The sequence below is a fragment of the Numenius arquata genome, chromosome 13 (assembly GCF_964106895.1).
Source record: "Numenius arquata chromosome 13, bNumArq3.hap1.1, whole genome shotgun sequence".
Classification (NCBI taxonomy): domain Eukaryota; kingdom Metazoa; phylum Chordata; class Aves; order Charadriiformes; family Scolopacidae; genus Numenius; species Numenius arquata.
Window position 1 is genome coordinate 13,377,696 of NC_133588.1, and position 14,476 is coordinate 13,392,171.

A 14,476-nucleotide genomic window follows, 5' to 3' on the forward strand; every position below is an offset into this window, starting at 1 on the left:
CCCAGATCAACAAGTACTTTTGGCAAAAGTGGCCCTGGAGCACAGAGGGCTTTCACAGCAAGTACATGCATTGCGTCCAACTCACCGATTATGCCAAAGGAGAAAAGAGTGAGTTGCTTCCCCAGTCTGTCCATGCTTTTCTGGAGAGGTGTTTTGGGAGTCTGGAAACATTAGAGAACAGCTGTTTTTCTTTACTTGTTACACAAGATAAGAAGATGACACTCAGCCCAGAACGACTGACCCACACAGTCCTGGTTATTGTTACTGTGGTCCCCACAGCTGCCCAATAAACCCTAGTGCTCACCCACCCCAAACACCCATGGGGGTCTGCTGGGCACAGCCCGTCCCGCAGGGTAAGACCCTCTCTCTCAATGCACTCAAGACAGGCAAAAGTGGGAGGAAAAAGAAGAATCATATTCAGTTATAGCTGGGGTGCCAAGGCAGAGACAGACTAGGGGCTAAACCAGAAAAGGACCTTAGCAATTGAGTCCGGGACTGGATAACGTGTGTGCAAAGCCTCTGGGACAGAGATGAAACATCTGCACCCCATCCCTGTCCCAGGGGCTTTGCACACACATTACCCAGAAATGTCTACTGCTTTACTGTGATTTCATGCATTAATGGATCAAGAGTTTCTAGACCTTCATCTGTGTTAGCTCAGAGCTCTGGCCCATGAAATTTTGGCCTATTATTGAAGTAAAATTTTATATATGTATTGGAAAGGCAGGGAGAGGGGGCAGAAACCATGATGTTTGGGTGACTACCAAGTTAGACACAAGCTGAGCATCAGAAGTCTGGATTTAGAAGCCTAAATCTTGTTTATAACCCTCTTTTTTGGATACAGAACTTTGGTCAGTAATGTGCTCTAGGCAATCCTGCTTTAGCAGGGGAGTTGGACTAGATGATCTCTAGAGGTCCCCAACTCTAAGAATTCCGTGATTCCGTGTCCCTCAGTCACACAAGAATTTTGTAGCAGAAACAGAAAGGCACCCAGTGCATTAACTCTTGGAACTGCTTCTCCTCGCAAGCTTTCATCCCAAACATCCACCCTTTCCAGAGAGACACAGAGACTTTTTTACCTCTTCAGCTTGCATCATTTTGAACACCTCTCCAAACTGTGAATTTTCACCTGTCCCAATAACCACACCCTGAAAAGAAGGAAAAAAGCGAGGAGGAGGTGAAAAAAATCTAGATATTCCATAACTAATGTTGAGGAAAAGATCGAGGCTGACAGGACTCACTTTTCCCTTCCCGTATCGCACCAAGGTCCCCATGAAAACAATATTGCTCAGCGTGGTTATGTCTCCAGCTGCCAGTAAGACACTGTCAGTCTTGTTGCAAGGCTCAGCTTCTCCGGTAAAACTGGATTCATCCACCAGCAGATCTGTAACCTAATTAAAAAGGCACATATCTGGCACTGTTCAGAGAAAAAAAAAACTCCGAAACAGGCTCTTGTATGTTTAGTTGTATTTACCTCTATGAGCCTGAGGTCTGCAGGAACCCTGTCGCCAACAGACAGATATATGATATCTCCAGGCACAAGCTCTCGCGCTAGAAGATGCTGCAGTTTCCCTTCCCTTAGGCTACATTAGACAGACGGAAAAAGAAATAAGGAAACCAGGCTGTGAGGTTTTTTTTCCTTCTGCAGGATTGGGAACGAGACTGGCAATAAAGCAAAAGACCTGCCCCAATGAGCTTCCAATGTAAATAAGAACATAAAATCTTCATAATGATGAGGAGAGATGATTATGTTCAGTTTGGGCTCAGTTTTAATTTATAAACAGATGGGCAGGTTACAGAAGACTTGCATTTCAGCAATAAGTGACTTAAACAGTACTTATACAGTAGACAGGAGTGACAAGATGGTGTACTTTCCGGTGGCTCATGCTTTAAATAATAAAATGCTGGTTCTTTAACATAAAAAAAAGCTTTTTAAAGCTAGGATTACTGCTGGCATTTCACTATTGTATTAAAAGTGCAGCCTTTCAAGTGGCTAGATACTTATGGTGTCATATCATAAATAAATAAAGAATGAATAGTGGCATTTGTGAGAGTCAAACCTGGGTGAACTTTGGACCAGAAGAAAACCCCACGCTGCTTTTGTAGCACAAGGTTTCTCTGAACTTTAAACTTCTTTATGTTGGCCGTGACAAAACTGATTTGCAAGGACATAAATAGGAAAAGCGTTTCCTGTAATCTAAAGCACTGATTCCGAACATCAAAGCAGTCAGGGAAGTGGTGTCTGATACACCCTCCAACTGCTCCCTGGGCAGTGGTGTGACTGCACTTGTGTGTGGCCGATCTGCACCGAAACACGCCGTGTGCCCGTGCCCAGCACGTACACACAGCGAGGAAACCCTCCCCGTGGAGGCCTCCACTCATTTTGTGCCTATCGACCAGGGGAAAAACTACCCTAAAGCCAAAAAAAACCCCGCAAATGAGGTTTTTCTCACATGGGGCATCAGTGACACACAAGAGGCTGCAGGAACCCTTATGCAGGTGTGGAGCAGGACGCTTCTGAGACCCTCCTGTCTCTCAGCATTTTTTCAGTTCAACTGGGTGTTTGCTTTAAAAATTCTGCCCTCATAACCCAAACCCTGCTAAAACCCACCGATCCAGGCATGCCTCACCAGTTGCACTCGGGGGGCACCAGCTTGTTAAGTTCTTCCAGAGATTTTTCTGAGCGATACTCCTTGTAAATGAGAAAGGAGAAGAAAGGCAAGTTACACGAGTGGGGTCCCTCATGCCAGCCCTGGCCACGGAGCTGAGCTCCACCTGACGTACCTGGATGAAGGCCACGGTGACCACGATGAGCACAGCCTGCGAACAAAGAGGCATTACAGGCGCGGGCACAGCAGCTTCAGCGAGCGAGGGGTTGGGTTGCAGGAGAGGTACCACCTACCATGGCGATGCTCGCAGCGTCCTCGTATTCTTTCGTGATGACGCTTACCAAAGCAGAAGCCAGCAACAAGAGAATGAGGGGATTTTTAAACTGAAAAAATAAAAACAATTCATAATATAGAATTAAATACAAAGTTACTGATGTTGAGCTGGCCCCAGATCTCATCAGAAAGGATTAGACACGCAGTTTTGCTGCAGGGACCCTCGCTCCCAAGAGCGGCATCACTCTGGCCGGTGGGAGGGGGTGCAGCACCTCTGGTTGGGCTGATGCCGGATCCTGCCCCCCGTACAGGAGACGGACGGCATCAGGGACCAGCAGGACAAGGCTCACACCAAAAGACACGAGTTTTCTCCCTTTTCCCCTGCTTGCACAGGCAAGGCTCGCCTTTGCAGACACACAGTGCAGGACTGACTCTAAAACCTCCTTGGAGGCATGATAGGTACAAACAAAAACTTTATTGTCTTTTTAGAATTTGAAACCAGAAATCCTCTTTCTTTTTTTTCCCCCTTTAATTAATCTGCTAAACTCTGTGCTGGTCCTGCAGGGCTGCAGGAATCAAACCCTCCCTTTTTGCACTTTTAGACACAGATTTTAAGGACCATTCTCCCACCTGAGAAAGTTACAGCTTTGTTTAGCTAGTGATGGAAACTACTTGGTGTAAGGGAATTAAATCAGGCAAAGACAAAGGTGCCTGTTTTGGGTAACAGATGTGTGGCGATACGTGGTAGGAAAGCCAAGGTTTAAATTTATTCCTTGCTGAAGCCAAAGGTGAAAGTCCCTTCATTTCTCTTTAGAAAGATTGAGCCAAAGGGGATGTTTTACAAAAATATCAGGTGGAAGAAGCCACTTCAAGCATCTGCTGAGGGACCACGCTCAAGTGCAGAGGTGTGAATGGTGTGGGACCGCAAGCAACTCTTCCAGAGAGACCGGCAGGTTGTGGAAGGATCAGAGATGCACTAAGAGTTCATTTGGTGTCCCCACAGGAGAAACAACTTGCTAAAGAAGAGCAGAAAAAAAGCACCATCTCACTTTTTATTTAGAACAAGAGAAACCTGGAAGAGATTTAGTGATGATTACAAAGAATATTGATCACAGAGGAAAAAAGGGATAAGCCATGAAATAAAAATAAAGTCTTTCAAAGCAACTACAATCTTTATGATCCAGCTAAGCAAGAAGAAAAATCAGTCAAATCGCTGGTTGAAAATAAACAACAAAAACCATACCCTTCTTGTTCAGTTAAAAGCTCTAAAAGAGAGGTGCAGGATGCATCAAATACTGATGAGAACCAGTTAATAAAAGCAAAATTCAAGCATAACTCAGCTGGGGAAAAACAAGATAGCAAATACCACCTTCTGCCTGGCTTTTTGTGGGCAGCTGGTTTAAAATCGTGGATCTTCACAGCACATGGCACCACATATGAATGTGTCCATTACTGACGTACTGCTAATAGAGACACTGACATTTCTCTGAGCCCCGCAATGGCCTCTGCTTTTGCTGGAGGTTTAGGGCTTTCCTTCACTGGGGTAACTGAAATCAGGGGCTTTCAGCTATTACTGGTTTTCATCAAACCTTTCATGATTTTATCACTCACCTTAAAGGGAATAAATATGCTCCACAAATCAGGTCATTGATCTATTGTTTTTGATTTGTGGGCTGCATAGAGATAAAGGGGTTTCTTTTTATTTCAAGATGTTATCTTCACATTAAATGACCCCACATCTGAATCTCACAATGGCTTTCCTGGGGGAACAGACAGTTTCTGTATTCAGGCACAGTCTGTTCCAAGACTGAATCCATGGAAGCAGAAAGCTTGAGTATTTCAATGTAGAGACATGCTCAGGCCAACCCAGCCAGGGGTTTTGCCAGGAAATGAGAATCTGTGCAGAAAAACTTTACCTGGTCTAGATATTTCTTCCATATCGGCTCTGTATTCTCTACTGAAAATTCATTCCAGCCATGCTTTAACCTGCGCTGTAGCACAGAAAACTCGGAGAGTCCAGTTTGTAAATCAACCTAGAGGGAAATTAAAACAAAACAAAACCAAACCAACAAACATTACATACTGTAGAAGAGTTATTATCCCTAGTATAGCATTATCCCTGCCAGGGCTGATCTCCTTGCCCTGTGTGGGCAAACGAGTCTCAGCACTGGAGCTGAACAGGCTACAGCTTTGGTGTTTGCTCGGGGTGGGGACAGCGAGGTGAATTTCTATCTAACAGTTCAGGCTGTGAGCAAGCCTTTGAGAAGTCATCTAGGACAATAAATGTGATGAGTTTTGCCTGTGATACAGCAATGAAAAGCTGCTCACTTCAGTGAAATCCTTCCCTGGGACAAAGCGAAGTGCAAATGCCCAATGTTGAGCCTCAAACGCAGCCAACGTGAGGATTCGTCCCACAAAAGACAGAGGCATCGGGCACTCTATGAGTTTGCACATGAAACCAAAGACCTCAATCTCTTCCCAGAGTCAGGTGACACAGACTGCTCTGCTATGTTCATATGTTCACAAAAACCTGTAAAAACCCTTACATGTAAAGCTTTTGCCAAGTCTTCTTTATGGCATTTACATGCATCTTTCGGGGGCAGAACGGTCACCTCCTTCTCCTGCTCAATTATTTTCAGCTCGCACTCCTCATGGGTCTGAGTAAACGAGATAAAGCAATCATTAGGCAAGAGCACAGTTCATAAAATCATTTCAGCAGCTCTTTGATTCCTCCCTTAATCCCATTCCCTTCCCTCACCTTGCCAGCCGTGTGACTTCAGTTAGCTAACACACTTCCTAAATTGCAGCCCCTTATAACGTTCCCTAATTAATCCTTTTTAAAGCCTCAAAGCCAGGTGCACGTTCTTGTAGCAGAAAGAAAGGCCATTAGGAGCTGGATTACCAAAAAGACAAACCCATCCCACCGCCATGGTCAGAAAAGCGTGCTGGGCTCTGCTAGTTGCAGGTACCCTGCCTGAGCTGAGGATTTTTCCATGCCAGTGCCTCACAGCCTGCAGCACACTTAATACTGAGAGCAAGGAAAAACCCCCTACTTTTCCTTGTTAAAGACATAATAAATGAACAGCAAATGCAAGACAGAAAAACCTCTGAGCCAGCAGGAGAAAGCAAAAGTCTCTCCCCTCTCTACAACTGTTTTCCTCCAGTGCTGGCTCTGCAAACACCTTTGAGCAGGACAAACCCTTCCCTGTGCTGAGCTCCCAGCACCCTGACCTCTCTTCCCTTTTGGGATCCCCCGACTCCTTTCCAAAATGCTCCTTCCAGAGCAGCAGCATTCCCTGAAATCTCGGCCACGCACATGACGGCAGCAGTGTAACTGCTACTGCAGGGTAAGTACGGAGAGGGAGAAACCTCACCCTTCCCAAGGGACAGGAGAATCTATTCCCATTTCCCTTCATTGATAAAGCACAAGAGCACATGTTCATTAAGAGAAGGATCCTGAGTGCTCAGTCCCCGGCAGAGCTCAGCCCAGGGCTGGCTTTCGCTCTGCAGGGTGGGAGGAATTTGGCACCAGCTCCCCGCTACCAGCACCCTGGGTTGTTTGCTGGTTTGGGGGAAACATTCTGCTCAGGTCATAGCAGCACCTGAGTAAGGGTTTAGAGGGCTTCAGAGGTGCCTGAGGTGGTATTTGGAGAATTAGCCCTTCTGTGAATATTCAGGAGGTTTCTAGGAACAACCAGTGTTTTGCAATGTAAAGCCTGAGATAAATGCAGACAATTCCTTTGGCTGTTCCATCGTGCTGATATGCAGAATTGGCTTCTGCCTTGTGGCTTCCAGAGAGCTCATAGCAGATGAGATAGGAGCATCGCTAAGCCCTGGTCCTTAAAGAGGCTTTTGCTGCTTCCATATGTTGCGGCCCCCTTTTTATCGCTGTTTACTGACCCGCAGTACAGCTGCTAACACAGGAGATACTGGCACCAACCTGCTGCCAGCAGAAATGTGTAAGAGTTTCTGGGATCCCTTGGTCTGTGTAAGTGCTGCTCATTTAGAAGCCATTTTGCCCTGAGAACAACCTGTCTTTCCAAAACCCCAGCAATTTGCCCAAGATTTCCAAGGATTTTCCCTGCTTCCGTGTGCCCCTCACGCTGGTGACCGTGTTTTGCCCAAAGAAGCTGCAATATTTCTCCACTGTTTTGAGGTGCACTGGCACTGGGCACCATCCTTATTTCAACATTTCTTTAACAAACATCCCTGGAAGTGACAAAAAAAGTCCTTTCATGTTTAAAACTAACAATTTATTCCTACTTGTGCAAATTCATCACTTCCATGTAACTTTGTTGACTCCCAGATGCTGCAAGACCAAAAGCCACCCATGCATCTGAGGAGATGGAAGGACTTGCTGGAAAGAAAATACAGGGCTGCCACGTACAGGAACATACCTCGCATTCATTACTGTATGGATTGGATAAAGCACAATCCATACAGTAATTTGATTTGGTTTCTATCGCTGGTGACACATGCAGGTACCAAGGTACAGCCTTGCCTCGAAGGAGTTTAAATTTTAAATAAGGGATCAGGAGGGCAGGAAGGGACCCAGGCAGGAGAGGAACATGCCTCCAGAGCCAGCGGGGGAAGCCAGGCCCCAGCTCTATCACTAATATTTACCTTTGAAAAGGTGTGGAGGAAATGAATGGCAAAAGCGTATAGATGTGCCTGAGCCATACGCAGCCAGCGCTGGCTGAGGATCAATAGAAATGCTGGCAGCTCCGTGCTCCTCACAGCCAGAGGCTGTTGTGAAATGAACAGTTTTCTTGGGATGAGTTAATTTGCATTGATTAGCTTACATCTGTAAGTGATTTCCCCTGGACCAACGTGGCACTGCTTTTCCTACCAGCTCCAGTGATGCACAAGTTGGAAATGCATCAGCGGAGCCCCATCTACCCTCTCCTCCGCAAAGCGCTGCCGGTGCAGAGCCCCTTCATCCTACATGAAAAACACAGAATCACAGAATGATACGGGGTTGGAAGGGACCTCTGGAGATCATCTAGTCCAACCCCCCTGCCAAAGCAGGTCCACCTACAGCAGGTTGCACAGGAACGTGTCCAGGTGGGTTTTGAACGTCTCCACAGAAGGAGACTCCACCACCTCTCTGGGCAGCCTCTTCCAGTGCTCTGCCACCCTCAAAGTAAAGAAGTTCCTCCTGGAACTGTCCTGGTGGACAACAGGATGACACATCCCACCCCATGTCCGCTAGGCACCAGGCAGTGTCCTCAGCAAACCCCTTCATAAACCAACCTCTCTTTGTGCATTCTTTTCTATTTACATTGTAAGCCAGATGATGGCTAGCAACATTATCTCTTTACGTTTTTAACCTTTGTCCTTTAGGCATAACTCAAACACAAGAGTGCACAACTCCATACAGCAGGGCAGGGAGAAGCGGGGAACAAATTAAACAAATAGAAAAATTAACAGTTTAGCTATTGCTTTGCAAGATCAGGAGATGTTGGAGGCAGTAAAGAGCAGCTGGTGGTGGCGGGGAGCCATGCAGCAGCCCGCCCCAGCGCACCCCGCAGCATGCCCGGCACTGCCGGTACCTGCGCCGCTGCCTCCGCATCCCTCCCCCCGAAACAATCCATCAATCGTCACGCCAAGCAGCCCGTGCGGGAAGGAAGAAAGCGTGGGGCTTTCTGCCGAGTACACAGCCCTTTCTGCGTATTCTGGCAAACAGCCCAAGAGATCAGTTCTCAGGATTTCGCCCCCCCACCTCTGCCTTTACTGAGGTTTTGCATATTTTTTTCCCCTTCTCTTAGATTATTTTGGACCAGCCAGTATATTGCAATCTGGCCAAAGGTGGGCTGGGTTATTTAGTCTAACAAGAGAAGCCCTTTAACACATTAAGCAGAAACCCTCTTTCGTATATTCTCCAGCCTTACTAAAAGAAATAAATCAAACTATACTCTCAAAAGCCCTTTGAATTGCTTTTTTGGGTACACGGGGCAGGCAGAGGACCTGCGTTTCAGGGGTGCAGGCAGCACACAGACACCAACCCAGAGCAAACCACAGCCCTATGAACAAGTAGCTGCTTCCCTGGGGTTCCTTATCCGAGCCCCCAGCCCCTTCCCACCCACCGCTGTGGTTTTCAGCTCCTTTCACACACAGTTTCTCGCTCCCCCAGCACACACCTATCACTGTGTTGCAGCCTTTTTACGTGAAATGAAGCCTCTGGTCTCCCTGCTTGCAGATATAAGCCTCAAAATAGACCTTTTGATTGTTCAAAAAGTCAAGGTTTTTCCATAAAAATTGCTTTAAAACTATTACCTGGATTTTAAGTTGCTCTCAGGGATGTGTGAGGACTGACTCAGGCTGGGTGGGCAGTGCCCAAATCATGGGCTTATTGCCCCCAGCTGCACATCCCACTCCCCTCACCCCCACTGCTCTCTTGCTCAAACCTGGCAACCCAGAGAGATTTTCCAGCTCCCTTTAATCTAAAGCAAAGCCCCTTGAGCTGAAAGGTGGCATTGCCATCCCTGCAGGAAAACCCAGCCAATGGGGCTCCACAGCTGACAGTGATCCCAGCTGAGGAGCCTTCTTACCCACTCAAACCAGTCCCACCCAAAAGCCCAAAACTCAAGAGTTTAAGGCAACTTGGTATATAAGGTCTCCTGGAAGGGTGGTGCTGCAATTCTCAGCCCAAAAAACCTGTGGGTGCTGGAGAGAGTTAACTATTTGCTTGCTGGAAGCTTTTCAGATGCAAGAAATTGGGCTTTACAGCTCAAAAGGATTGAAAACACACACGTGTGTGTGAGTGAAAACTCTGTCACTGCTGTGCAGAGGCAATCCCACGGTCTCCCTTTTTTTCCCAGAAGGAAAGCTGTACTATTTAGTTTATTTTGAGGGCATATAAAAAAATAGGCACCTGCATGATAAGAAAACTATTCTGATAAGGATGCTCTGCATATCCGGGAGGATATGGAGCCTGTGAAGGACTCCAGGATATAAAAGTTCATTGGTGTGAAATCTGCAGTGGAAAAAAGCCTCAACCCAAACTGGAATAGTAATTTAGACCTGAATGTAGGACAGGGATGGCAAATACCCCTACTCCAACCAATCTGCCATGCGGGACTAAAAAATGGGGCTTAAGCACTGGAAATCCCTGTGCTGAGCAAATATGATAATAAAATAATCCCAGACCTGAAGGTTTTGCGGTAAAAAACCAAGGAGAACAGCAAATGTGTCACCTAAACCACCACTGGCCACTCTTTGGTCCCTCTGCACCAAGGAGAGGTAGGGAAAGCAGGGAGGAGGAAATCAATGTTCATACACCAGCATTTTCCAAGAAAAGAAAGAATTGTTTCCAAGTGGACTCTGCAGGTCTCAGCTAAAGCTCTTCTCAGCCATTTGTTACCCGTGATGATTGCAGCAATGGCACAGAGGACAGCCCGGGGGGTCACAGCCCATCTACCAGTGACCAGCACTGGTAGCAAGGGGTAACCCTGGGGACAGAGATCGCCTTGATCTTCATTTACCCTTCTGCTGAGACAGTGTTCACATTTTGGCCAAGCACTCCAGAAAGCCTCACACAGCGCCCACGGACTGCACCACAGTCGCTCTGCTCCAAGTTTTGTTCATCTCGAACCTCCTCAGTGCAGAGAACAACGTTCCCGGCCAGGACTTTGGCCTGAGCTATGTGTCCTGGGAGCATCGCATAGAAACGAGTATCCCCATCTCACCCTGCTGCCTGGTAAACATCATTAATCTCATCCCTTGTTGTACAGGTAACGACTCAGCGCAGAGAGAGGAGAGCACAGCGGCAGCAATATCGAGTTACCGGTGGGACAAAGAAGACAAATTAGGCAAAATTAAACCCAATTACACAAACTATTTCAGCAGGTCCAGGCAAGAGGCATGGGCAATCCTCACCTCCTCTTCCGGCTCGCCGCTTCCAAGGGGCTGATATTTCTGCACGAAGCGGAAAAACGACCTTTTCTGGAAGAGTTTGGCGAAACCTCCTTCTACCATCTTCGCTGCGCAGCGGTGGGAAGCGCCCCCGGGGGCCACCGGGATGGGGCCACTGGGATGGGGCCACCCGGCTGGCAGCGCTGGCTCGAATTCCCCTGCAAGCGCGGGGCTATGGTTACAGGCAGGGAGAGGCAGCGTTTACCTGCCGCCAAGTCACGCCTTCGGCCGCAGGTGCCGCAGGGAGGGAGGCTGCGCGCCCTTCCAGCAGCCAGGCAGGGCGCTTCGCCCATAAAACCCTGCCAGGGGAAGCTTGTCTGTGTTTAAGACCGTGGCTGATAAGAGGAGTGAGGTGGCCCTACCTGCGTCCACGGCCGGGGCACCCGAAGAGCAGGTTGAGGTCTTGCAGCTCTATGTTCTTCCTCCGCCCTGTGAAAAACTGCTGCGGGAAGAGCATCGGCGGGTGCCACATCTCGGGCAGGCAGATAGGGAGGTTGTTTTGCCGAGGCCGCTGCGTGCAGAGGCAAGACGGGTTACACACTCTGCCGAGCCTGTTTGTAAACTTCCCGGCTGGAGAAATCCTCCTTGAGAAATGCTTCAGTCAGCACAACGCCGGTAATTATAAGTATTTACATCAGGGAGAGGGCATAAATACATGATATGTGAATTTCTGATGCTCATTTACTAAAAAAAAAAAAGTCTTTCATTCAGTAGAAGGGAGCATTTTCATGGTGGATCTCAACACATGGCTAAAGTCAACCAGTTTCATCCTTCTTGAAGATTTATAGCCACCGGTCAGGGAGCATTGTGCTCTGTTTTGCACCAGGACCACAGGATTCACTTAGGCTTAAATTGTCTCTAAGGTGCAAACTATGAGATTAAGATCCTCCTTTGACAGTAAAAACTGCATTGAGGGAATAAATGTCATTCCCGGTCAGAGAAAAACAAATGTGCAATTTTCTGCAGGAGAATAGTTTTCTCCTAGGACATCCAAGTGCCACCTTCCTATTTTTGGGGTAGTGGAGGTGGTGACACCCGGACCATTATGGGGCCAAGACCCCAGACTCTCACCTATGTGACAGCCCATGGTACCCAAAACCTGGCCAACTTCCATCAAACCGGTGTTTTCCCATGGAGCATTTCAGCATTGCCTGTTTGCATCTCCCAGATCCCACCAGCTTTCGCAAACGCTGATGAGCTCCGTGGGGCACCCCACCAGCATGGTGTAGCTACCTGCTACAGGTGACACACCGTGTCCCACTGAAGCGCTCTGGAGGGAGGGCTTCTTTCCAGGGACTGAGGGGAAGCGAAGTGATTGGGAAACACCCTGCAAATATCCGGACTCTTGTAAAACACAGCTGGGGCTTCCTAACTCCCTCGGCTCCTGATTGGGAAATGCTTTCTTAATGACCCAAACTGGATGTGTCAGGAAGATGAAGGAAGTTCCTGCATCGCTGCAACAGCTCTCCTTCCCATGGGAAAATATCCAGGGATGACACTGGGCACTGATTGTCAGGCAGCTGATATCCAGGTCCTAGCCGGGGTTCAGGCAAAGCGTTCAGCCAGGGCTCGAAGGCAGCCCCAGGCTCCCAGAGGCAGATAGAGCTTTAAACCTCACCGAAATGTATGGGAACTGGGTGGCAAAACATCTCTGAGCTCACATATGCTTTTGAACTGGTCCCCTCCTTCTGCAGCTTTCGTAAGGACCTGGAGCACAGCCAGCTGGCCCTGCCCTGGTCCCGACATGGCAAAGCAGGCACTGCCTGGCAAGGAAATACATTGTTCTGTTCACCTGAATGTGTTGGTAGCAGTTGTAGCCTCGGGATCACACTGACTCATTCCTCATGTCTCTGTTAGAAAAGTGGTGGAAAACATCTTCCCCCTCCCTAAACAGGTAGGAAAAAAAATGTCTTTGGTTTTGTTCTTGCTTTTCTCATCCCGAAACCTCACCCATTGTCCATGAAGCTGGCACAGGGCAAGGGGAGCTGCCGCCTGTGAGGAGCCCGGGTGTCCTTCTGGGGCTCTGCTGTGCCCAAGGAGTACGGGGACTGTGCAGTCCCCAGCGTGGCTCTCGTTAGCCACATGCTGCTGACAATATGGCTAATGGAGCAACAGGCTCTCGCCGATGGTTTCCTTGTTTAACTTCCTCCTCTTGACAAATAGCTGCTGCTTTTGGAAACACATGGAGCTCAGTGCTGTGTACACAACCTGGAGAAGAACAACATCCAGAATCTACACAACGTGGAGACAGGGCAAGACGTCACATCCTGGGCTGGTGTGGTGGCACTCCCTGCCAGCCCGGGTTAGGGAGAGGGAATGTTACAGTCAGGGCCATGACAAAAGTACCAAGACAAACAGGACATGGAAAAGGAGAAATATGAGTTGATGAGCATAATAATGCACCATAATAATTGGTGTGTCGTGGTTTATTATCCAGCAGAGCTGCAGCTCTGGAGAAACAGTATTGTTTGGGCTCGGGACCATGGCCCTGTCTGTCCTCTTTGTGTTCAGTTCTGTAACGTGAAATTACATTTTAGCACCAAGGAAATTGAACAAATGACTATTTACCACGCATTCTGCAAAATTGCTGAGCGGACTGACGTTTCATTTTCTTGCTGTTTTTGACTTCTGCCTGTAAGGAAATATAATGGAAAATTCATGTATTGTGCTATCTCATGGCTCAGAAAATGCTGGCGATAAAGTGAATCAGGACTATCATGTAAAGAAAACAACACTCATACAAGTTGTATTTCTTCATTCTGGCATAAGACATAATTTTCACACTATAAAAACATAACACATAGCCCAATTACAGTACCTTTATAGTGCTTCCTATTTAATTGGATAATAAAAGCTCAGGGTCAGACTCCAGGTGTAAGTAGGTTATTTGGGAAATCTTTTTTTTTTTTTTTTTTTTCTAAATGGAAAACATCTGTTATGAAGACACATGCAGCAAAGCAGCTGTAATTGGAGATTACGAGAGCCCAGAAGTTTGCTGCTGTGAGGGCAGGGTGCTGCTTTCAGTTCAAACTCACAGCTCCTTCACCTGCTTCCCTCACCATCACCAGGGCTCATCACACTTTTGTTCCTCTTGTGCCACCTTGAGGGAAACAAACTCTGGTGCATGGGTAGAATTCACTGAGTTTGCTGCTACCCAAAACCCCAAATACTCTGCTTTCAGGTGGGGTTTTTCCCAGGCCTCTGGGCAGAGCATCCGCTACTCTTGGTTATAAAAGCAAAGAACAAGGTTTTGGGCCATGGTTCCTTTCTGTCTTGTCAATGCTACTGATAAAGGCTAGGTAAAATCCTTAGGTCTGTCCCTAGGAAGGAAGGGGGAATTTAATTAAATCTCTGTTAAACTTCGGTTTGCACAGCCCTGCTGCTGAAACTGGGAGACTCATCTGGTGGAACGGCTCAGGTGGGTGAAATGATCCCCCCTCCATCCACATCTCTGTCTTGGAAACTGTCAAAAGGTCTTTTTGGCTTTGCACAGGTTCTCCCGTGGTTCTTGCTACTTTGTCTACGCAGAAAGGTAACAAGAAGGAGAAAAATAATAGGAAGAAATAGGACTTACCTCTGTGGACTCACCTGAAATAGGTGCCTTTTTTATTTATCTTTAAAGGATGCTAAATGATGCTGTAAATCCTTTTGCCATAGACAGACAATCGATCCTTATCTGG

General features: G+C 47.4%; 1 protein-coding gene across 1 annotated transcript in view; it reads right to left on the bottom strand.

Annotated features, from left to right (window-relative positions):
• Positions 1-10,859, bottom strand: part of ATP2C2 (ATPase secretory pathway Ca2+ transporting 2) — a 25,610-nt gene extending 14,751 nt beyond the window's left edge. Inside the window, exons 1-10 of the mRNA XM_074158209.1 lie at positions 10,761-10,859; positions 5,429-5,539; positions 4,799-4,915; positions 2,903-2,992; positions 2,785-2,820; positions 2,631-2,692; positions 1,475-1,583; positions 1,242-1,391; positions 1,080-1,148; positions 86-161 (exon numbers count right to left, since the gene is read on the bottom strand). Of these exons, the coding sequence (XP_074014310.1) occupies positions 86-161; positions 1,080-1,148; positions 1,242-1,391; positions 1,475-1,583; positions 2,631-2,692; positions 2,785-2,820; positions 2,903-2,992; positions 4,799-4,915; positions 5,429-5,539; positions 10,761-10,859 (919 nt within the window). The remainder of the gene's footprint in view (positions 1-85; positions 162-1,079; positions 1,149-1,241; positions 1,392-1,474; positions 1,584-2,630; positions 2,693-2,784; positions 2,821-2,902; positions 2,993-4,798; positions 4,916-5,428; positions 5,540-10,760) is intronic.
• Between the last annotated feature and the right edge of the window lie 3,617 nt (positions 10,860-14,476).